The sequence below is a fragment of the Pongo abelii genome, chromosome 14 (assembly GCF_028885655.2).
Source record: "Pongo abelii isolate AG06213 chromosome 14, NHGRI_mPonAbe1-v2.0_pri, whole genome shotgun sequence".
Lineage (NCBI taxonomy): Eukaryota > Metazoa > Chordata > Mammalia > Primates > Hominidae > Pongo > Pongo abelii.
The window spans coordinates 64,926,484-64,949,270 of record NC_071999.2 but is presented as its reverse complement, the minus strand read 5'-3'; the positions used below and the strand labels follow the sequence as shown (position 1 = coordinate 64,949,270).

The window sequence follows — 22,787 nt, the reverse complement described above, 5'->3', positions numbered from 1 at the left end:
TCTGTACCATATAAGCAGAAAACCTGGAAATTAACATTCCTGGTTCTCTTTAACTAGAGAGCTAACTATATTTTTAGGATATTTGTCAGAAGCAATATCAGTAAAAATGAAGTGTCTCATAGTTTCTTTTTGGTTCATTGTACTGATATAGAAATACTTCCTGCTTCTTTTACAGCATTTACAGTTTTAAAATGTTATTAAAGTGCTATAGTTTGGAGCCAGGAGCTGAATTGGATTACTTGAGCTTGAATCAGAGCTCCACCCTAACTTGCCTCTTAACTAGGACAGGTTTCTTAATCCCTCAAAGCCTCCTTCCTTATTGTGAATTGGAGATTATAAAAATTATACTTTCTTAGGCTATATGATGATTTTTGTAAAGCACCTTGTGCAAACCTAGCACTTAATAAGTGCTCTAACATACTAGTATTGTTTTTATAATGAGTCTTGTAAAACATAGCCTGAAATGGAAAAAAAAAAAGCCTTAAAACAGTTATTTTATTAATAAGTTGGTGAGAAAGTGAACATAATTTTGTTATAACTAAATCTGAGTTCCTTATTTGTGGATTGTGTTATAGTTGAAAATTTTTTTTAGTCTTTTTGTTTTTGAGAGAGGCTCTCACTCTGTTGCCCAGACTGGAGTGCAGTGGTGCAGTCATGGCTCACTGCAGCCTCAACCTCCCAGGCTTGAGTGATCCTCCCACCTCAGCCTTCCAAGTAGCTAGGACTACAGGTGTGTGCCACCATGCCCTGGCTAACTATTTCTCTTAATTTTTTGTAGAGATGGAGACTTACTATATTGCCCAGGCTGATCTTAAAGTCCTGGGCTCAAGCAATCCTACCATCTCTGCCTCCCAAAGAAAGTGTTGGGATTACAGGCATGAGCCACTGAGCCCGGCATTTTGTTGTTTTTTTAACAAAGTATGTGTGATATGCCACATAATAAACCTCATTGGAAAGACAAGGAGTAACACCCCCCATTATAATAATCTTTAATAAGTAAAGCTATAACTAGGTACAATAAGATTTATATATACCAGGAGAAAAAAGGCAAGAGATTAGATTAGATAAATAAAATTATTCAGATCGGAAGATTCGTAAGAGTTGCATTACCAAATGGGTTTGGTAGAACTACAGAACACATTCCTTCCGTGTTCTACTCCAGACAGCGGTCTTTTCATATCATGAGATTCCATTAATTGCAAAGGTTTCTAGATTCCATTATTGCAATGTTTTCCTTCCCCTTCCAAATAAAATGAAAGCCAATAGAGAAAAGTAGTATCTTTGCAAAATCTAAGACCTTTAGAAATAGAATAATTAATTAGTAAACATATTATTATTTTACCATAATAGTTGTAAGTGAGTGTACTCTGTTCTATATTTTTTAAGTCACCAAAAGTTATTCAGGGAACTGTAATGCCCCATCAAATTTAATGATTGGTGACAGGTGTAGCCGTCTGACCTCTAGTGGCTGTAGCTTATAGCTGCATTTTCATTGATTGAATTAAAAAAAAAAAAAGACTAAGGAAAGAAGTCTTCTTAGATCCTAATAACAGAGTTCTGCAAGTAAGTGTATGATTAGCGTCCCTGAAGTTCTGCTGGTCTAATTGTTGGGGTACTACCTCAAGGAACAGAGGTCAGAACCAACTTTGTTAATCTATGAGTTTAAATGCTTGCAACGTGTCAGCAGATCCTCCCCTGAGGCCCAGCAGCCAAGCAATCTCTACAGCATTTTTTAATAGACATTCTAAAGTTCATAACAAGCTCTCAACACTGATATTCAACAACACGTCATAGGCTTGCATGAAATATTTTTAAAATCCTGATAGGATACCTATGTATGACAATGTATGTTTTTATTACATATCTATATGAATAATATATCTTTCCTAATGTGTAGGTGTGTGTGTTTCTTAAATATTGTGGGGTTTAAATTGACAGCATTACTCTTCCTCATATACTCCACCATGTTTTTGAGACAACCCTTCTGAGTTCAGGGTGCTGCTTGTGACCAAGAAACCAAATGGAACTGACCAACAGTTTGAGGACATAAAACTTCTGATTATTGTGAACCATTGAACTAACAGATGCTACATTTACTATGATGCCCCAGATTGAAAAAAAGTAGGAAAATTTGTATTTAGAGTTGAAAAATAAAAAAGAACATTCTGCCATGTGATAGTAACATATTTTTCTTTGTCTTTAACATAAACCATACCGTAATACTTGGTGTAATTTATTCTTTTTGTGCATTGTGTCTTCACTGAGAATTCTTATTTCTCTCAGTAACTTAATGAATTGCCAAGTATTTATGGCCAATATGGGTCTCCAATATTTTTTTTAATTTCAAATACCATATGGATTATAAAGTTCCACATACTTTAAGGCTTCTGTGCTAACACTTGTAGCTCTTTTAAGAGGATGTATGTGAAATGAAACAACTAACAGTTACTGTATCTTGTCCTCCTTGTCCATTTTCCTGCTGTCAGCACCTTCTTTAGCTTACCAGCACTGTACTCTAATTTCTTTCTTTTCTGCCCTCTGTATGGTACATTTCTAGTCTTTGTGTTTTGTGTTACCATAGAGACAGGAGGTGCTCCAAAGCCCAAAGCCCCGAGAAGACAGACTGGAAGCAGGTCTTTGAGGAAACAGTCCCTGCTGACAAGAGAAGCCTGAGGCAAGAATCTACAGCAGTAAACGGAAAGAGGGGGATTGTGTGGCCCAATCTGATTGTGTGTCCACAGTCTCAGGAAGCACAAGCTCTGCCAATGCTGTGTTAAAAATGAGTTGTTTACAGAAACCAATTTTACAGAGACCTCAGTGCAGCCTAGGGTTTCATAGGAATCAAACTTGGTGTTTTATTTGCAAAAAAATAACTGAAGTGACATTGACCTATTCCTTTTACTATTTTCCTCATTAAAAGGGAGCAGCTTCTGAGAAAGGTCCTCTTTGCCTGACTTATTTTGCTGATCAAAAATCTCATCTTTCAAATAAAGGTTCATATTCTTTGACTCAGCAAAAACCATCAGAATTGAAACTGCAGTTTGATTGCAGAGGACTCTACAACCAGCACCCAAATAAATCATTGATCCAAATATGCTAGTTATAGAAATAAGTAGTTTCTATTTATCCTAAGTTGCCATATAGTCATGTACTCCCTTCATATTTTAGATAACTTACAGCTTTTAAACATTTCTCTGTATTTAATGAATTGTTATGTTTCCTGCTATATTAACTCATGTCATACTTGTTAATATTTTTATTTAGGAGAAGGCTGCTAAAAGATTTAAAAATAATATAGATTTTTGTTTCTCTTTCTTTTTCTTAGAGATGTGATGTGAGGTCCTGTAGGGAAAGTGGGAAGAAGAGAAAAATGAAAAATTTAACAACAAAATAATGTGAAATAGAATTTAAACGAACAGATGTTTTCTGAATTACCTTTAAAACCAATTTCTTTTTTGGAATGGAAAAAGATCCATGCTCACGGTGTTTGCTGGATTTTTTTTCCACAGATCTAGCAGTCTAAGCAAGGGAAGAATTCAGGGAAATTCAGAGAACGTCAATATTTCTTCCTAGGTTATCTGCACAAAATTGTCCCTTGAAGGAAGAAAGCCACTTGTCTGTAAACCTGCAAATAGAAATAAGGATGAGTAGGGCTCTCTCACTTTCCTCAAACTGACAGTAGGAGGCAGTAGTGTACTAGCCTGAGTACTCTCTTTAGGGTAATGCCTATGACTCATGCCAGATTTCTTTTTTTCACTCATTTTCTAGAAATACATGAAACTAAAATTTTAGAAATAGTTTGAGATTTCATAATGAAGCTTGGTACCATCAATCTAGTACAAGATAATGCTGCTATGCTATGAATAGAACAATAAAAAAAGGCCAGTCTATCAGCTTCTAATAGTGGCAACACTGTGAACCTAACCCCCACATAGGTCCTGATCCAATATGAATAGGAGAATAGCATAAAGGTCAATCTCATTTTGAAAGGAAGGAGTATTAGATTTCATAAGTTAGATCCTCCTAATTTTCATGGATTGACTAAAACATGTACAGAACTAGTAAGCAAAATAGAAGAGTCTCTGAACGGTAACCCAGTCTCCCCATGCCTAGATGGCTGGATAAACAGATGCCAAAACATAGACAGTAGCAACAGTAGGCTTGCATTATTAGCATTCAAATTTTGTGAGTATATTTTTAATCTTTAGCCTTTGTCTATTTTGCCATTCACAGAAGCTACCTAAATCCAAATTACCTAGAAATGTATAACTGCTCCTTCCTCTTTATATGAAACAAAATCACAATAAAATGCTAAATATTAGAACAATTCATTTTCACTTGTTTATAATATATACATATTCAACTCAAAATAAATAATGTATAGGTAATAACACTGTGAAAAACTCCAGGTTCTAGATCTGTGCTGTCCAATACAGTAGACAATAGCCAGGTGTGGCTCTTAAGCTCCTGAAATGCGGCTGGTCTGAATAGAGATCTGCTGTAAGTATGAAATACACATTTGATTTTGAAGGCTTAGCACAAAAAAATGCCAAAGATATCACTAATATATTTTTGCTATATATATATGTCAAAGTGATAATATTTGACATTGGATTAAATAAAATACATTATTAAAACTAATTTCACCTTTTTTTCAATGTTTAATGTGGCTTCTAGAAATTTTTACCTTGCATGTATAGCCCATTTTTGTGATTCTCATTAAATTTCTATTGGACAGTGCCATTCTAGTCTCAATGTTGAGTCCTCAAGGGACCCAAAAGCACAAACAAATGTACAATAAACCAAAATGATATGTCATCAGCTGTATCTGGGTAATATTACTCCAAAGTGTTTCCCTTTTTTTTTAAGGTTTAGTTTAAAACGTTAAGTGAAACAAGGTAATAAAATCATGCCATGCTTAGGTTTAGTCACTCAAGAAATAAATTATCAAGTACTTGTTATGAGGTGGGCACTGTGCTAGGGCTTGGGAATACACCAGTGAATAAAACAAAGATACCTGCCTTCATAGAGCTTATGTTCTAGCAAGTTAGGTCACAATTAGATGGATATGAATTAGATTTCTTACTACTTGAACATATTTCTATGTTTAGATATGGCTAATGTCATATATATGTAGTAACAGGCCAGGGAGAAGTAAAGGAACATTTCTATGTATATAGTCATACATAAAATTATTTTGTTATAAAACGGTTATAAACACAAATGTATCCCAAGATTGAATTCTCTAATGAATAAAAACATTATTTTAAGCAGATTGTTATTAAATGCATGTCAAAAATCAACCTGAAGTATTAAGTCTACATGGAAATTTTTTAGGAGTCTATGAACATATAATTGTATTGTTTTACAGTACTGCACACCCTAGTTGGCTTTAGCTTTTCCCCAGAATTTTGAACTATTAAGTGAATATTGTTTTGCATGTTCATTATAGAAATGACAGGACCTTAAATGTTTCAAAAACTTAGCACCTAGCATGGTGGGCTAAACCCTCATTGAATTAACTAATGAACTGACTTAACCATAATTCCAACTCATGATCACTGAAGGAACAGTTGAAGAAACTATAGCTGTTTGGCCTGGAGAAGAAAAGATTGAGAGAAGATAATATCTGTCTTCAAATATTTGAAGGGCTGGTGGGTGGAAGAGAAATTGGATTTAATACAGCCCTAATGGAAAAATTCAACAGAGCCAGTGACTAAGATTTCAGGGAAACAAACACCAGATAAATCTAAGGTAAAACATGTAATTATTAGAGCTGACCAAAGGTAGAATATATTGCCTGATGAGATTGTGAGGAAATGACTCGAGGTCTTCAAACTGAGTCTGGACAGCTACTTGATAGGATGCTAACTAAATGTAATTGGCTAGGTGGTTCCACCAAGTAACAAGGGGTCTTTCCATTTGATTCTACATTACATGATTCTGTGAATCAAAATGAAATGAAACAGAAATAATATAAGTTATTCAGAAGAAATACCTGTACATTCGAAATGTCTAATAAATGTTGAAGAAGTGTAAGAAATAAGGAAATATACTTAAAAGCACACTATGTGATGAGACTTAGAAATGGCTTCAGAAATATGTTCTAGTCCTAAAGTATTTAAAAATAGTTAGCTAGTTAGTTTCTAATACAGCTCCCAAGTTATTAGCACTCGGAATCTACCTCTCCTCAGCCTCTTCATCCTTGGGAAGTGCTTTTTCCATTTCACAGCATGTCTATTTGCCATGGCCTAATCATGTGCCTCCAGAACCATGAGGGCCAACGATTTGGACTGAATTTGCCAGAGGCAAATAGCAAAGCCTATGAGGCCTTGGCAGTTCATGGACTTCTCTAAACCTCAATTTCCTTATCTATAAAATGGGCTTGTTGATACCTGCACTTTGGGATTGTTGTAAAAATTTTAAAATAGGCCAAGGCGGGTGGATCACGAGGTCAGGAGATCGAGACCATCCTGGCTAACACGGTGAAACCACATCTCTACTAAAAATACAAAAAATTAGCCAGGCATGGTGGTGGGTGCCTATGGTCCCAGCTACTCAGGAGGCTGAGGCAGGAGAATGGTGTGAACCCTGGAGGTGGAGCTTGCAGTGAGCCGAGATCGCGCCACTGCACTCCAGCCTGGGCGACAGAGCAAGACTCCGTCTCAAAAAAAAAAAAAAAAAAAAAATTCAAAATAGCATGTAAAGGCTAGGCACAGTGGCTCACGCTGTAACTCCAGCACTTTGGGAAACTGAGGCAGGAAAATCACTTGGGACTAGGAGTTCTAGGTGAGCCTGAGCAACATAGCAAGACCCCGTCTCAATTTTTAAAATGTTTAAGTTAGCCAGGCGTAGTGATACGTGCCTGTAGACCTAGCTACTCCGAAGGCCAAGGCAAGAGGATACCTTGAGCCCAGGAGTTCAAGGCTACAATGAGCCATCATGGCACCACCGCATTCCAGCCTGAGCAAGCGACAGAGCAAGACCCTGTCTCTAAAAACAAAATGAAAAAAGACAGCATGTAAAAGGTTTATCAGGTATGTAGTATGTGTTTAATAAGTATACTGTCAAACCATATCCCTGTATTATTTCTCTACCCTCTCCCTTATGAACCACCAGATCAACTGACCAAATTACTTCTGACCTGGTATCTATTAGCTGACAAGCCATTACATACTTTAGAAATATTTATTTAATATCTGCCAAGCCACCTCCAGGTGACCACAAATGCATAGTAGTCTGAGACAGCTGTCAATAACAGATACTATGACTGATAAACAAGATGCCATGGTTGGTTTCAGTCTGTTAGCATGAAGAGCATGAAAGTGGTTTGAGAATGTGTTATTTGAAGTACTAGTAGGGCATATGTAGGAATGTTTAGGGAGGCCATGGTGGATACAGTATTGGAGCTCTGTTGTCAGGGCTGGAAATGCAGATGTGAGTCTTCTTCCTAGAGGAAATGGTTGAAGCTGTGAGATCTTGATGGAGAGAAGGTAGAAAGGGCAGAAAAGAGGGCCAAGGATGTAACTGTGAGAAATGGCCACGTTGAGGTTATGATTGTTTGGTAGAGGTTGGGAAGGTAGCACAAATTACCAAAGATTTAAAATGAATCATCGAAAAGTAGAAGAGTAAGCACAGTCAAGGGCAATATCATGATAGGGCATGTTAACCAGGAGTCTGAGGACTTAGTTCTGTCTCTGGCTCTGCCTGAAAGTTACGTCTGCTTTCTCAATTTTATGTCAAACAAAGTAAATATACGCATATTACCTATCTCACAGGGCTGTTATAAGAATCACATGAGTGGATATATGGGGAAAGTGTTTGCAAGCTATAGAATAGCCATATATAAAGGTAATATGATCGTATCAATATTATTCCATAATAATGTTCAAAGTCACAAATAACATTCTACATTGACTTCTAACACCAGCTACTTGAAGTTAAGCCAGATTTCATAGGTCACAGTCCTCTAAAAGATTGCCTTCACTTCAGTACTAGCTGCAAATTTGAGGTCCCTAGGTTACCCTCACTTTTGATCACTTGGCTACAAATTCAGTGCTTCCTACTACCCTCTCAAATTCAATAATTTGCTAGAATGACAGAATTCAGGAAAGTACTATACTTCCTATTACAGCTTTATTATAGCAAAAGAATACAAATGAGAAACAGCCAAAGGAGAGACACCTGAAGCCCTTATTGTCCTTAGGGACGCATCACCCTCCCTGCACATTGATGTGTAAGGATGCACAGAGGATTACCAACCAGAAAACTCACCTGAACATCAGTGTCTTGAGTTTGCACTGAGGCTTTGTTACTTAGGCACAATTAGTTAAATCATCAGCCACATGATTGAGCTCAAGCTCCCGTACCCGTCTCCCTCAGAAATCAGGCTGATAATCATTTGGCTCAAAACCCCAACCCTCTAATCACATGATTGGTCTTTCTGGCTTGGTTAACCCCCATCCTGAGTCATTCATTACTATAAACTATCTAGGGGCCCACCATGAGTTACCTCATTAGCAAAAACTATCAGTTTAGGGTTTCAAACTATACATCTGAGAGGCCCAACATGAATACAAAATTCCAAGGCTTTAGAGGCCACCTCCCAGGCACTGGGACAAAGACCAGATGAATTCTTTATTACACACATTCCAAAATGTTGCAAATGTGAGAGAAAAAAGAGGCATGAGTAAATGCAATTGAGTTTAGGAATTTCGATGCTTTGGGTAATATTGTAAGGAGCAATTTCAATAGAGCAGTATGGATGAAAGCCAAATTAGAATGGCTAAGAATTGAGGGGAGAGGTGAAAAAGAGGAAAGCAGATATGGAGAAGAATATCCAACTCAGGTAGCATATTACAAATCAGGAAGACAAGCAGTCAAACAGAAGAGTTTACTTTACTGTTCTCTTTAGAGGCTGAACCTATCCTGGGTGTTGTGTGCACAGAGCCTGCGTCATCTTGAGCTTCCTTGTAGCCCTATACTCAATTAGAAAAACTCAGCATAGGAAACTGTGAAATGGCAGTGCTGTCTTTGAATTTTATTTAAAGGATAGTGATACAGAACAAGAATGAATAGAAGTTTATATATTAGTTTCTGCAAATAAAGTTCTTCATCAATTGTCTCCTCTATTCAATTATATTCTCCTCTTCATCAATTGTCTCCTCTATTCATTATATTCTGCTTTGCGTACTGTGTTTAGATAGGGGGAGTATTGTTTTGTTTAGTTGTTTGTTTTTACATAATTTGTTTTAATAAGAGTTTCTGGCACCCCTAAAAGATTTTAACTATATGCAAAATGACCTTTTGCTCTTTGAATTATTTTTATATATTTTCAATACATAAGATAAACAGCAAAATGAAACCAAAGGAAGACAATTATTAATAGCATCAGTAAATCAACGATAAGGAAAACCACGGGGATATGGGCTGCTGGCAGCCACCACTAACTTCCATTATTGCATAGATTAAAAACATATATTTGTCACACACTTTACTATCATGTAGACCCAGTGGTGCTTTAAAATTATATTTATGGGTGATTCTTTTTCTTTCACCAAAGTAAAGCCATTGCTGGGGTGAAACAAAACAGCTACTTAGTAGGTCAAAGTGATAGTTAAAAGCAAAAGGTAAAGAATTGTGAGGAGAGACCAAATTTCAGGAACACTGAATAGATATAGTCAATTTAGGGCACCAGAGTTCTACATTCTTCCTCCTGTCAAGGCTGCCACTACTCACCATTGACCACAAAAGACAGGAGCTCAATTTTATATTTCATCTGAGAGTTGGCACTCCTAAGAAGCCAGTGCCCATTAGAACCACAATGTGAGGGGGGATCAATACTGACTTCAAAGGAATAATGCCTCTTTCTGAACCATAACTGATATTTCCTGCAGCAGAGAAGTCTTCCCCAAGGGCCGTCCACCAGGGCCTTAGTTAGCCTTGCCTTCTTAGCTCAAGAAGCATAACAACTGTTGGCTGAAATATTTCCTCATTTAGATGCCAAGTTGCATATATTCACATATATATACATAATTCTTTTGTCAGCAACTTTGCCAGTTTCCTGTGTCTTTTGTGTTTCTCAAGAAATAATGGAAATATTAGCACAGGATGATTGAGTTTTTTTAAGCTTTCTTTGTCATCCAAATCTATACTCTGCCAAAGATCATGTGGGACCCAACACTAGATGTAGTTTAAGGCCTTTATTCTCATTTTTAAGTCCAGTGGGTATCAGTATTTAAGAGGCATTCAGCTCTCCAACAACGTTCAACTTTTAGTTCAGTTTCAAAGAAAAAGCTGTGGTGGGTCTTTAGATTCAATTCTTATAGTAAGAATCCTATGAAGAATTAAATTGAAATGAGTAAGTATTCCTATCTTAAAGGAAAATAGCATGTATTCTCATCGTGTTTATTTACACAGAAACACAAATACAAGATGTGTGGATTGCATTTTCTTACTGAATTGGTACTAAGAATAGCAGCTGGTTCTTTGCCTATCAGTACTACAATCAACAGTGGCCCTGAATATTGGCAGTAGTCCTAGATACATTGTACATAGAGATCAATTGTAATATCTTAAACAGAAAAAAAAAAAGGCCTAGGATTCAATTTGTAAAAAAATAAAACAAACTCCTTGCCTTGAAGAATTAATCATCCCACTTTGCCTTAATATTTTTAGTTTCCATTTAAAAGTGTGTGTGGTGAAGATTTGAGTTGAGAAATAGAAACGCTTGTCTTTTTATTGATACCCCAGCCTTACCTTTCATTGAGTCCATATGTCCTAGGTATCATCTTGCATTTGTAACTGTCTAACTTCATATGAAAAGAATCGGCCCATCTGCCTCAAATTACAATTTATTTATGACTCTGAGCACCTGGATAGAGTATAGAGTTTTCTCCAACTTACAAGGTTGTGGGATCACTCTGTTGTTTGAAAGTCAACCATTTAGAAACTAAGTGCATGTTTTTGCATGGAATTTAGGTCTCCAGCCCACACAAAGCCACCAATAACAAACTTTTAAAATAATGGTAATAACAAAAGACACCTGGCCTTGACACATTATAATAAGATTTCTATATAAGAGTGAACTTCTGGGGTCAGCAGGCACAGTGGCTCACACCTCTAATCCCAGCACTTTGTGAGGCTGAGGCGGGTAGATAGCTTATCCCCAGCCTGGCAACAAAGCCAGGCTTTAAAAAAGTGAACTTCCGGCCGGGCGCAGTGGCTCACACCTGAAATCCCAGCACTTTTGGGAGGCCGAGGCGGGTGGATCATGAAGTCAGGAGATCGAAACCATCCTGGCTAACACGGTGAAACCCCGTCACTACTAAAAATGCAAAAAAATTAGCCGGGCATGGTGGCGGGCGCCTGTAGTCCCAACTACTCGGGAGGCTGGGGGAGGACAATGGCGTGAACCCGGGAGGCAGAGCTTGCAGTGAGCCGAGATCGAGCCACTGCACTCCAGCCTGGGCGACAGAGCAAGACTGTCTCAAAAAAAAAAAAAAAAAAGTGAACTTCCAGCTTGAGCACTTCCTCTACCTGCACTATCTCTAATTATAGTGGGATAGGCAACTCCTCCTGTCCAGCTTCATTTATCTGCTTTACAGTTTAAGATCTGACTTGCTCATTTCTACAGTTTTGGTCTCCCATGTCTGGAGACAAACCAAAAAGAGGGTAAGGACCAGAATGGGGGCTGTTGGGGTGCTGAGAGCTAATGTGAGGGCTGGGAATGAAGAGTTGTTGTCTAGGAATTTCTAAGAAAGCTATAAACATCCTTTAAAAAACTCTTGTGAACTTTTCTTTTGTATTTCTTCAGTGGTCTCAGGAATGGCCTCTTTTTCCTTTTTACACTGTCTTGTCTGTTACTTCTCATGAAAGATTCCTCACCTGAAACCACAGAGGAGATAAATACCATCTTAGTTTTTTTCTTATCATTTTGTCCCTAAAGCAAGCCCACAGCTATTTTGAGTTTTCTCAAAAGGATAGAAATGCTTTTGCCTGCCTTGGCCCATCCATTATTATTTACCTTTGTCTCCAAAGAAGTTCAAAGACCAAACGCTAAAAGAAAAACCCAGGCAATGCTAGGCATTTCATCCTTGGATCTGGTATAGATCAAGGAGTACTAAGACATTCAAATAGATATGCAATCCTTGTTTTTGGCAGCATGCATGTTCATTAGCGACCTTGACAAGAACTGTTTCAGAAGAGCAAAGGGTCAAAAGCATGATTGGAGTGGGTTCAAGAGAAAAATAGGGAGCGAGGAATTAAGAGAGTAAGTATGGGTAATTCTTTCAAGATATTTTGCTATAAAGGGAGCCAAGAATTTAGATAGCTGGAGCAGGATGTGGAGACAAATAGAGATTCCCCCCACCTCCTAAATTTATGATTATTCGAGCTTCTCTGCTGAGGGGAATGAGCACCTGGAGAAAGAAACCTTTACAATGCAGCAGAGAGAGGGCAAAGCAGCCAGAGGGATGTCCTTGAATAGACAAGCAAAAGTGACATCCGTCACTTACCTTGAGGGCTGTCCTCAGAGGGGAGCTCGGAAGGTTGATTCATCCTAACAGGAGGGGTGGATATATGTGTGTGCAGCAGGCAGATAATAGGTGTTGGGGAAGGGGTGAGGCATATGCAGGAGCTCTCTTCTGATCACCTCTATGAATGAGTTAAATGAGAGGGAGGACATGTTGGAAGTTTGACAGGGTGGAGAAGGTGTGGAATAGTTGTCTGGGAGAATGGAAGAGTGAATGGACTAGGGAATCGTAGTGGGTTAAAGGTCATGCTTTTGAAGTTCATAGTCGTGAATCTAAGTGAGACCAGGAAAGAAATGGAGGGTATGTGTGACCTTGGATATACTGTGTTAAGGTAGTTTACATAGGTGTACTATCTGCTTTACAAAGCTGTTGCAAGAATTCAGTGTGTTAGAAGGCATTTTGAAGTATAAGTACAGGACACCATTATGAAATTTAGCTTTGAATTACTTAGCACTTTCCTTTGGCAAAAAGGTTTTCAAATTTCTTGGATATACTGTGTTAAGGTAGTTTACATAGGTGTACTATCTGCTTTACAAAGCTGTTGCAAGAATTCAGTGTGTTAGAAGGCATTTTGAAGTATAATTATGTATAGGACACCATTATGAAATTTAGCTTTGAATTACTTAGCACTTTCCTTTGGCAAAAAGGTTTTCAAATTTCTTGAAGACAGCCTCAGTATCTCTAGAGACAGCATTTGGCGACTACCACTGATTTACTCAGTAACTAAGTCTAAGCAAATGACTTAACCTCCTTTTGCTTTTACCCCTCAATCTATATGCTGAGGGTGGTAATGTTTGAAGTGCAACAAAATACAGGCTATTCATAAGATGGTATGTATGTATGTGTTGTGTGTGTGTGTGTGTGTGTGTGTATATATATATAGAGAGAGAGTTTTAATAATTTGCCTACCAAGTTCATTATTTCTCTGAAGGAAAACCACTGACTAAAAATTCTGATTAGAAACTTTCCTTCTTGGTTTCGTTCAAGAAAGAAATTAATGTCATTACTATTCAAACTAATGTTTATCTTGTGTCACAGCGTGTGGAAATAATTTCTCTACCCAACACTTATTTATTGAGCACGTACTTTGCACCAAGGACGGTCTAGGCACTAAAGCTATAGCAATATTTAAAACAATGTCCCTACTTTCTTGGAGTGCATACATGCACACGCGCACACACGCACACACACATTTCATATTCCGGACCCATATTTTGGCTAATTTAATCTTTTCTTTGCCACTAGACATTTAACTAGAGTTGTCCAATAGCAGAATAAACTGGTTTGTTGAAGATACCATCATGATGGAGTGGTTTGCAGGAAATCAAATAAGCAAAGATAGGAACATTTTGGGGAAGGAGCAGTAAGCTGGCCAACATTCTACATTTAGCTGCAAATGCAGTTTTCAAGCATTCTTTGGGACAGAAGTGTGGGAGCTAGAAAAGAAAAGGATGTGGTTATAGGAACTGCAGGAATACCACATCTACTGTGCTCTTTCCAGCAAACACAATATGAACATTATAAGCTACAGAGCATACACTCCTTTAAGAGAAAATCACTGCTCTATTAGATTTTGATTTTTCAGTAACAATTGCCCACCTGATATAGAAGGTGAAAGACAAAGTGTATTTATTTTCTTCCAGCAGCTAAAAGGTGATCATACTTCTAAAATTTGTTGAGATTGTCCAAGAAAGTGTGTAAAATCCTCATCCATCACTGGAAGCCTCTGGTCAGGAAATGACGGTGCAGTAAATATCTTCAGCAGCCACCTTTTAATGTACAAGCTGTTTTCAGTTGGAATTTTCAGCACTCACATAAAACACACTGTCATGAGTGACTGCTTGTGCTCCAAAGTCGTTACTATTGGGACAATGGAACATCTCTCAGAGAATAACCAAAAAACTTTAAATGTCATGTCAGGTTTGTTGAAGCCATTTTCAAGCCGCATTCAAGGTTACATGAATATTGAGGGTGTCTGTTTTTTAAAAGTCATCATTACCATCACTTACCAATAAAAGAATGTATGTGTGTATGTATATATGTACATGCATGTATGTATAGATGTGTATATACTTGACAATTACATATAACATTCTGGTTTGCTAGGAAGTTTTAATTATTTGCTTGCCAAGTTCATTGTTTCTTTAAAGGAAAATAATCGACTTTTTAAATTCTTATTAGAAACTTTCCTTCTTGATTTCATTCAAAAAGGAAATTAATCCCATTATTATTCAAGCTAATGTTTATCTTGTGTCACAGAGTGTGGAAATAATGTATTTATCCAACAAATATTTATTGAGGAACCTACTTTGCACCGGGGCCATTTTAGGCCCTGAAGTTACAGCGGTATTTAAAATAATGTCCCTACTGTCTTGGAGCACGCATTCTAGTAAGACAGACAATGGACAAGTGAGCAAATATATTGTGTGTCCAGCCATCATGTGTCCTGTGAAGGAAAACATGATGGGGAAGGATAGAGCAGTGCAATGGGCAAATGCTATTTTAGATGGGTGGCTAGGGAAGACCTCTCTTTTTAGGTGGTGTTTGAACAGAGACCTGAAAGAAATATGGGACCAGGCCCTGATAATAACCATGTGACAGGCATGTCAGGCATAAAGGAAGAAGGAAATGGGCATTAGTGCTAATGAAATGGTTGGCTGTTATATTTTAGTTTTTTCTTAAACCCCTGTGTGATTATTTTAAACCTGTCTTACTCTGTTGACTGTTTCTTTGTTTAGTCTATCTAAGAAGACTATTTATTTATTGAGAATAATTATTTTAAATGTGTTTCATAACGTGCACAGTCCTTGGTTATCATGGTGATAAGTTTTATGTTTCTTTTTTCCTTACTGTAGAAAATCAGAAAGTGCAGTTGACAGAAGGGTCACGTTCACACTACAATATCAATTGCAACTCAACAAGGACTCCAGTCGCCAAGGAGCTTAATTATAATCTAGACACTCATCCGTCTACCGGGAGGATCAAGGCAGCTGAGAAGAAGGAAGCCTGTAATGTAGAAAGCAACAGAAAAAAGGAAACGGAACTTCTTGGCTCTTTTTCTAAAAATGAATCAGTTCCCGAAGTTGAAGCCCTGCTGGCAAGATTACGAGCTTTATAAGTTAAACTGGTTTAAAAAAAAAAATGATTAAGCCAAATATAAAGCCATGCTCTAAACTATAACACTTGAAAAAATTGCTTTTATGTAAGTGACTTTATATAGTTTTAAATTATGATATATATTAGAAAAATAAAGCTAAATATATGATTGCAATTCTTTTTCTATGTACTGGAGGTTTTGGTTTATTCAAGATTGTAATGGGCTTTAATGCTTTTTTTTTTTTGTCTCCTGGTATTCCTCTGTTCTATATTTGGTGGTTAAATTATACATATTGCTTTAGAGAGCAGGTAGGTGGCCATGTGTTCAGCAGTGTGTCCTTAGGAAAATACCATCTTTCTAAGCCACTGGAATTTTTACTTTACTATTTTTAACATTAATGGATGTCAGGTCATCAACCTCAAGTCTTTACATATCCATGTATATTCCATATATATTGTTTATATAGGCCCAAGTTTCTCCTTAATTGGGATCTATATACTACCAGCACAACATCAAAAACATGTAATTGAATATATCAGGGCTATATATGTAAGGAAATGACTGGTGACCCCATTATCATCATTGTTGAATTCATGTTAAGTAGACCCTCTAGGGGACCATAAGGCAATTGAGCACATAACGAAAAATGATGCAATAAGAATGTATGCACTCTCTTTGCCAAATGCATGTGCTTTTGTGTAACGTGGATGTAAACAGTATTGCAGTGCTGCTGAAACTCTTGGTCTTGGCTAAGAGAGTATTTTTCCCCCTTGTAATTATGACTCTGAGATAAAATTGCCATTTTGAAATTTCCAAAGTAACAACATTTTTTTATTTTATGAATAAACTTGGGATTGCAGTTTCTCTGATCTGACAATCAATAACTTTAACAAAGATCTAAATAAGTGTTTCAAGGAAAGTTTTCCTAAGCAAATGTAATATTACCTCATTTGGGGCATCATTACTCTGTTAATTCTATATCAAAGAAAATAAACTTGCTACTTGCACTAAATGAAAAAAATGCTTTCTTTTATCTCTCTTTTTTTGAAAACACATTCTGTGGATAAGCTGAGAATAGACTGTGCTATGCAGTCTGTCTAAGCATCTATTTTGCTTTATTACATGTAATAAGTAAGTGACTGTTCTTTTACCTTCAGTTAAAAAGCAGTTATATGGAACTAGTCGGGCAAGGTCTATTGCTTTTTATTTCCTTAAGTTGCCACCTCCTTTCAGCTCTAAGTTAATAAAGTTAATTAATTAGAACTATGAGCCAGGCCCTGTTTATAGACATTGGAGAACAGAGTATTCTCTATAGCCATTGTAGGAATAAATGTGAATTTGTATGTATTGCTGAAATGTGCATTTTGCCATCCAGTTGCAATTCCTGTTTTTCTGAAAACAAACCTTAAAAATCAAGAAAGGTGAAGGACATTTACACATTTAAGCTGACAGCACCCCTAACAGCAAGGCAGAATTGTTTTGTTTAGGAAATAATTTAAATGAAAGAACTCTCACTATCAGTTCTTAATGTGATTTTGCAGACTTGGGTTTTTCAGAAACAAAACTTAAATTCAACTAGATGGTTTGGGCACACCAGGAAGCAGGTAAACACTTTGGAAACTTGGGACAGGGGAGCAGCCACGGGAGAAGAAGCCTGGCAAGTAAAGGAAAGTGAAGATGATGGAGACTCCCAGGGGCAGAGGAAGGCAGGGAAGTCCAGAAATGGAGCAGTCAAGCCTCAGAGCGTCTGTCTGCAGGGGCTGAGGACAACTTTCAAGCAAGAGGGCCAGGAGCCCAAGGCTAGCAGAGTATCGGAAGTGGCTGGCCACCCACAGGTCAGCAGCCAGCACTCTCTCTCCCTTGATGACAGCAGCTGGCTCCAAAAAGGACCATAGCTGTGGAAAGGAAACCTCTAAACGACTGATAAAGGTGAGTACCAACTCAAGGAACAGATCATTTGGAGATACTTTTATTGGTAGATGCCCTTTCAGCAATGGGCTAGAGGTATGATTAGGGTTTTAAAATGCATGATATTTCCTTAGCCAAACCATAGCATTGACCTTTAATTTGAGGGCAGGCATTGAGGTACAATTTTATTTTTTTGAATAAGCAGTTTGTTCATTTGAATGAGCCAGGATGATGATTAATTTTTTTTTTTTTTTTTTTTTTTTTTTGAGACAGTCTGTCGCCCGGGCTGGATTGCAGTGGTGCGATCTCTGCTCCCTGCAAGCTCTGCCTCCCGGGTTCACGCCACTCTCCTGCCTCAGCCTCCCGAGTAGCTAGGACTACAGGCGCCCACCACCATGTCGGGCTAATTTCTTGTATTTTTAGTAGACGGGGTTTCACCGTGTTAGCCAGAATGGTCTCGATCTCCTGACCTCATGATCTGCCTGCCTCGGCCTCCCAAAGTGCTGGGATTACAGGCATGAGCCACTGTGCCCAGCAGATGATTAATTTTATGTGTCAACTTGACTGGGCTAAAGGATGCCCCAGACAAGCGGTACGGTTTTATTTCTTATTGTGCCTGTGAGGGTGTTTCTGGAAGAGATTTGCATTTGCATCCATAGACTGAATAAGGAAGATAGCCCTACCACCGTAGGTGGGCATCATCCAGTCTCCTGAGGGCCAGAATAGAAGAGAAAGTGGAGGAAGTGTAAATCTGCACACTCTACTTGAGTTGGGACATTGTCTTCTCCTGCCCTTGCTCATCGGCCTTCCCGGTTCGTGGACCTTTGAACTCAGACTAGGATTTACATCACAGGCTTTTCTGCTTCTCAGGCTTTTGAGCTTGGACTGGAATTACACCTTCAGCTGGCAGATGGCAGATGGTGGGACTTCTCAGCTTCCAAAATCACCTGGTCCAATCCCTCATAATAAACCCTGGGCTCTCCCTCTCTCTCTTTCTTTTGTCTGTCTCTCTCTCTTTCTCTAAGTGTGTGTGTGTGTGTGTGCGTGTCTTGACAAGGATGTTCCATCCAGGCCAGTGACAAACCCCATGATATGGTTTGGCAGTGTCCCCATCCAAATCTCATCTTGAATTGTAGCTCCCATAATTCCCATGTGTCATGGGAGGGACCTGGTGGGAGGTCTTTCCTGTGCTGTTCTGGTGATAGTGAATAAGTCTCATGAGATCTGATGGTTTATAAAGGGGAGTTCCCCTGCACAAGCTCTCTCTTGCCTGCCACGTTGTAAGACATCCCTTGCTCTTCTGCCGTGATTGTGAGGCCATGTGGAATGGTGAGTCCATTAAACCTCTTTCCTTTATAAATTACCCAGTCTTGGTTATGTCTTTATTAGCAGAGTGAGAACAGACTAATACACCCCTGATCCCAGAAAGATCATTGTGTCCTTTCTCATATTAGTGTAGAGAATTCGGCTGGAACACACAGACAACTGGGTGGTCATTGAGTTGTCCTAGAGCAATGACCCACTGCTAACAAGTTTTCCCCAACAAATATTTAAAGTAACTTAAAAATAATGGAAGTAATCTCATTACATGAGCTTGTATCTCCTTTATGGTTAACATATTTGCATATTTAAACAATATATCAAAGGCACCTAGTTTTTATATGCAGAAGTGGGTATTTCAATAATTCATATCAAAATTTTCTGGTAAATCTAAAAAACCCAATTTACAACAAGTTGCTCTGAAACTCTTTTAGTTGTTAACATACTATTTATTCAAAAACAAGAACAATTAATGACATTAAAATGACAGTTTACCCATAAGTGATTATTTCTTGGATGATTCATTTTTATTTTAAAATATCATAATCTGAAGTAGATCTGCATTTAGCTAGAAACTAAATTATTTAGGCTATAACATACATTTGTGCTAGATTTCCTCTAATTAATTAAGCTTTCTTTGATATGTAAACACATGTAGACTGGAAATACTTTTGGTGATAAGTTGTGTGGCAAACTTTTGTAGGGACTGTGTGACTTTTGGAAAGTAATAGGTCCTAATATGTGAACTGCTAGTTTGATTGAAAACCAAAAAAGTGACATTTATTTTCTTTGCGTTTCATATAAATTATTTTAAATGTTGAAATGTAAGAATTGTAGCTGGCAGTGACCTGGTAATCATTTTTGTCTGGTGAATTCTTGAATGGTAACCAGACATGAGTGTTCTTAAAATATGCCCCAGGGCTACATTGTTCAACCATTTTGCTCGAAGAGCTACTCTTTAGCAAAACACGTGGAGTTCCCAAAGATCCACAAAGACTGGATGGCATTTCAGAATTGAATCCAGATCTTTCCATAAAATGAAAATAATGGAACCTTGATCCATGAAAGTTCATTATTCCTAAGCAGACCTTTGCCTTTTAAAGTGGATCTAAGGAGAAGGTTAAAGCTAGAATGGAGGATAGGGCTTGAAGTAGAACAAAATGTCCTCTAATTAGGATTCAACTATAGAGGCCTCTTTGTCTCCTATTCAGCTAGTTATATTTGAGTGTTGTATTTTACTTCAACAATAGTCTCCCTTTAGGCATCTCCAAGAAGCAAGAACTTAAAAGGAACCTTGGTTTCTTTCAGAAAACCTCTAAAATGATAGATGTTATTCTTCTATCCATTTTGAAACCCCAACCATTGGACAAAAAATGTTTTAAAAGCTCCAGATATTGCCTTCTCACAATTGATATTATCAACATTCACCGTGTTCCTATGGATCTACATTATTACAGATTTCTTATTTGAAATCTAATTGTTGAAAAAGCATTCTAATGACAGAATTGGAAACCAAATATCTGGATTATCTCTTCAGGACAAATTACTCACTTTCATTTACAACAGCTTTTTAAAGTATTTTAGTAAGTTTCTGTTGTGTTACTTAACTTTTTTTTTAACAGTAAAGATTAAGCCTTTCCATTTTTATCTTGACATTTTTATCTCATGTTATAGTTGGACTGTAACCTCATTCGTAAAAATTTATTTTTTCTCCTTATTTTCTAACTAAGGGTTACTAGCATTTATTTTAAAGATGAATGTCCAATCAGAATCTATCTAATCTTAATATTTTATGTATAATGCGAGTTCGTGTGATTGATGGTCAAACATGAGGCCTATTGTAGGAAGCTATAATAAAATAATTAGATTGAACAGATTAAAACAAATGTTCTGGTTTCTTGAGAGTGGGACTAAGTCTTCAGATATGTATATTCCAGTAGATTTCTACCTAAAGTATCTGCTTTCTCACAGATATGACTGGTTCTGGTGGAGAATGTTCATTTATGCATCAAAAAAATAGAAGATTGACTATAAATATTTAATGTGTATTTAGTTTAATACACTTAATAGCCATAAAGGCAAATATAGTTTGGTGCAGATATTAGTGTATAGAAATGTCTATTTACATATTTGTTAATTATTTCCTTTCAAGGCTTAATCTGTGTGAAGTATTCTCTATTAAAAGACTACAAAATTAGGCAACAAAAGCTTAGACTTCATAAGTAAAGTACCCAATTCATCAGGGAAGCTTGATTTTAAAATGGGATATTTCTTTCCTTCCCTTGTTTCAGGCACAAATACATGGCTCTTTCAATGTAAAACCAACTGGGTGCCTAATAAAAGCAAACAGATGCCTCTCCAGCCTGAAGAAAATGACAATTTCTTTGGATGGCCTCATCCTGAATGCTTTCCTTTCCTTAATGACCTAACGAGAGCCATTCTGATGATTCTAAGAGCCATGACTGACATTCCACACCTGTGGCCTACCCAGAGCATAAGAGTCCAATTTGACTGTGATCATAAATAAAATCTTGTCGTACTATTATAGGATGTTTGGCAAGGACAAGAATTAAGGCACCTTTACAACTCCCTAAGGAATCTGGTGATATTTCTAACATGATCGCACACATCAGTCTGTCCTGCCCGACCTTCCTTGTGTCACTTTCCTGAGTTATAGCTTGTATCCGTTACCCTCTCCTCCTTCCACAGCCTCTCCCCAAAATAAAGAATTGCTGACCTGAAGAAAACAAATCCGGTTTTTTTTTTTTTTAATCTTTATAAGAAAGTCGGTTAAAATGTTCTGGAAATCATGCCATATGTTTTCTGCAAAATATTTACTGCCTCCATCAGATTAAATGTGTGTCTCCTGTTATGAAGTGAATACTGAAGGTCTCTTAGAGATTAAGGGACCTCATCAAGAAGTGTCCAGCCTCATCCTTTAATAACTTCTGGGGCCCGGGATTTTAAGGAAACATTATCTATTCACCAAGTCCACCAGTTCACCACCCAGCATTTCAATGATTAGTTCCTTTATGCTGGCAGTCAATGGGGAAAGTTGCCTCTCAGGCACTTCCTTGTGAATCCGCCTGGAAAAGGAGTTTTTTTGATATTGTAATAGCTTTTCTCATATTCTCCAGAGATGCTTAACAACTTCTGTCTGATTAGCCAAAGGATGCATACTTACATAAGAAGAAAGGCACACTTCAAGGATGCTATTAAGCATGAGGATGTTAGAGGCACATGGGGATGTCAAGCCTGCAGAGACCAAATGCCCTGTTCACGAAGAGTCACTCAGGGTGACTGTTCTCTAGGCCTGGCCCAGATACAGCACAAGGAAGGCAAAGTTAGATTTTGATCAGCTCTCGTCTTCTTGAGAAGCTACACCTTTGCTACTCTTACGGCTTCTCTTTCTCTGTTAACTGAGCCTCCTTTCAGTTCTTTAGGTGAATGGTAACAGCCAATTGTTACCCTTCCAAGGGAATATTTGCATTTTAACTTATATCTGACCTATAAGGGTTAAAAGTCTACTAATGGAGAATTGGGAAGCAACAAACTAAGGGAACCTATGCTCACTTATTTAACTGAGCCCTGAATCGCACCTCCCTCTTGGCGTTCTTTCAGTCTGGATATCCTTGTTACCACCACCCTGGTCTTCAAAGGAAGTTATTTCCCCTTAATGCTGAGGCCAAAGCACAGGCAAAATTCCTCCACTCTTCTTTGTGGAGTTAAGACAAGATGGGTCTTTCAAAAAGCTTGCTCTGAGTAGAGAAGTGGAGAGTTTACACTGTTGGTGGGACTGTAAACTAGTTCATCCCTTGTGGAAGTCAGTGTGGCGATTCCTCAGGGATCTAGAACTAGAAATTCCATTTGACCCAGCCATCCCATTACTGGGTATATACCCAAAGGACTATAAATCATGCTGCTATAAA

The 22,787-nt window shown here is 37.7% G+C and overlaps 1 protein-coding gene across 3 annotated transcripts in view; it reads left to right on the top strand.

Moving 5' to 3' along the window:
* Nucleotides 1–16,651, top strand: part of DIAPH3 (diaphanous related formin 3) — a 485,256-nt gene extending 468,605 nt beyond the window's left edge. For all 3 annotated transcript variants that reach the window (NM_001374211.1, XM_054528709.2, XM_054528710.2), the window contains 1 exon segment: nucleotides 15,389–16,651. In NM_001374211.1, the coding sequence (NP_001361140.1) occupies nucleotides 15,389–15,651 (263 nt within the window). In that variant the 3' untranslated portion in view covers nucleotides 15,652–16,651.
* Nucleotides 16,652–22,787: the final 6,136 nt, after the last annotated feature.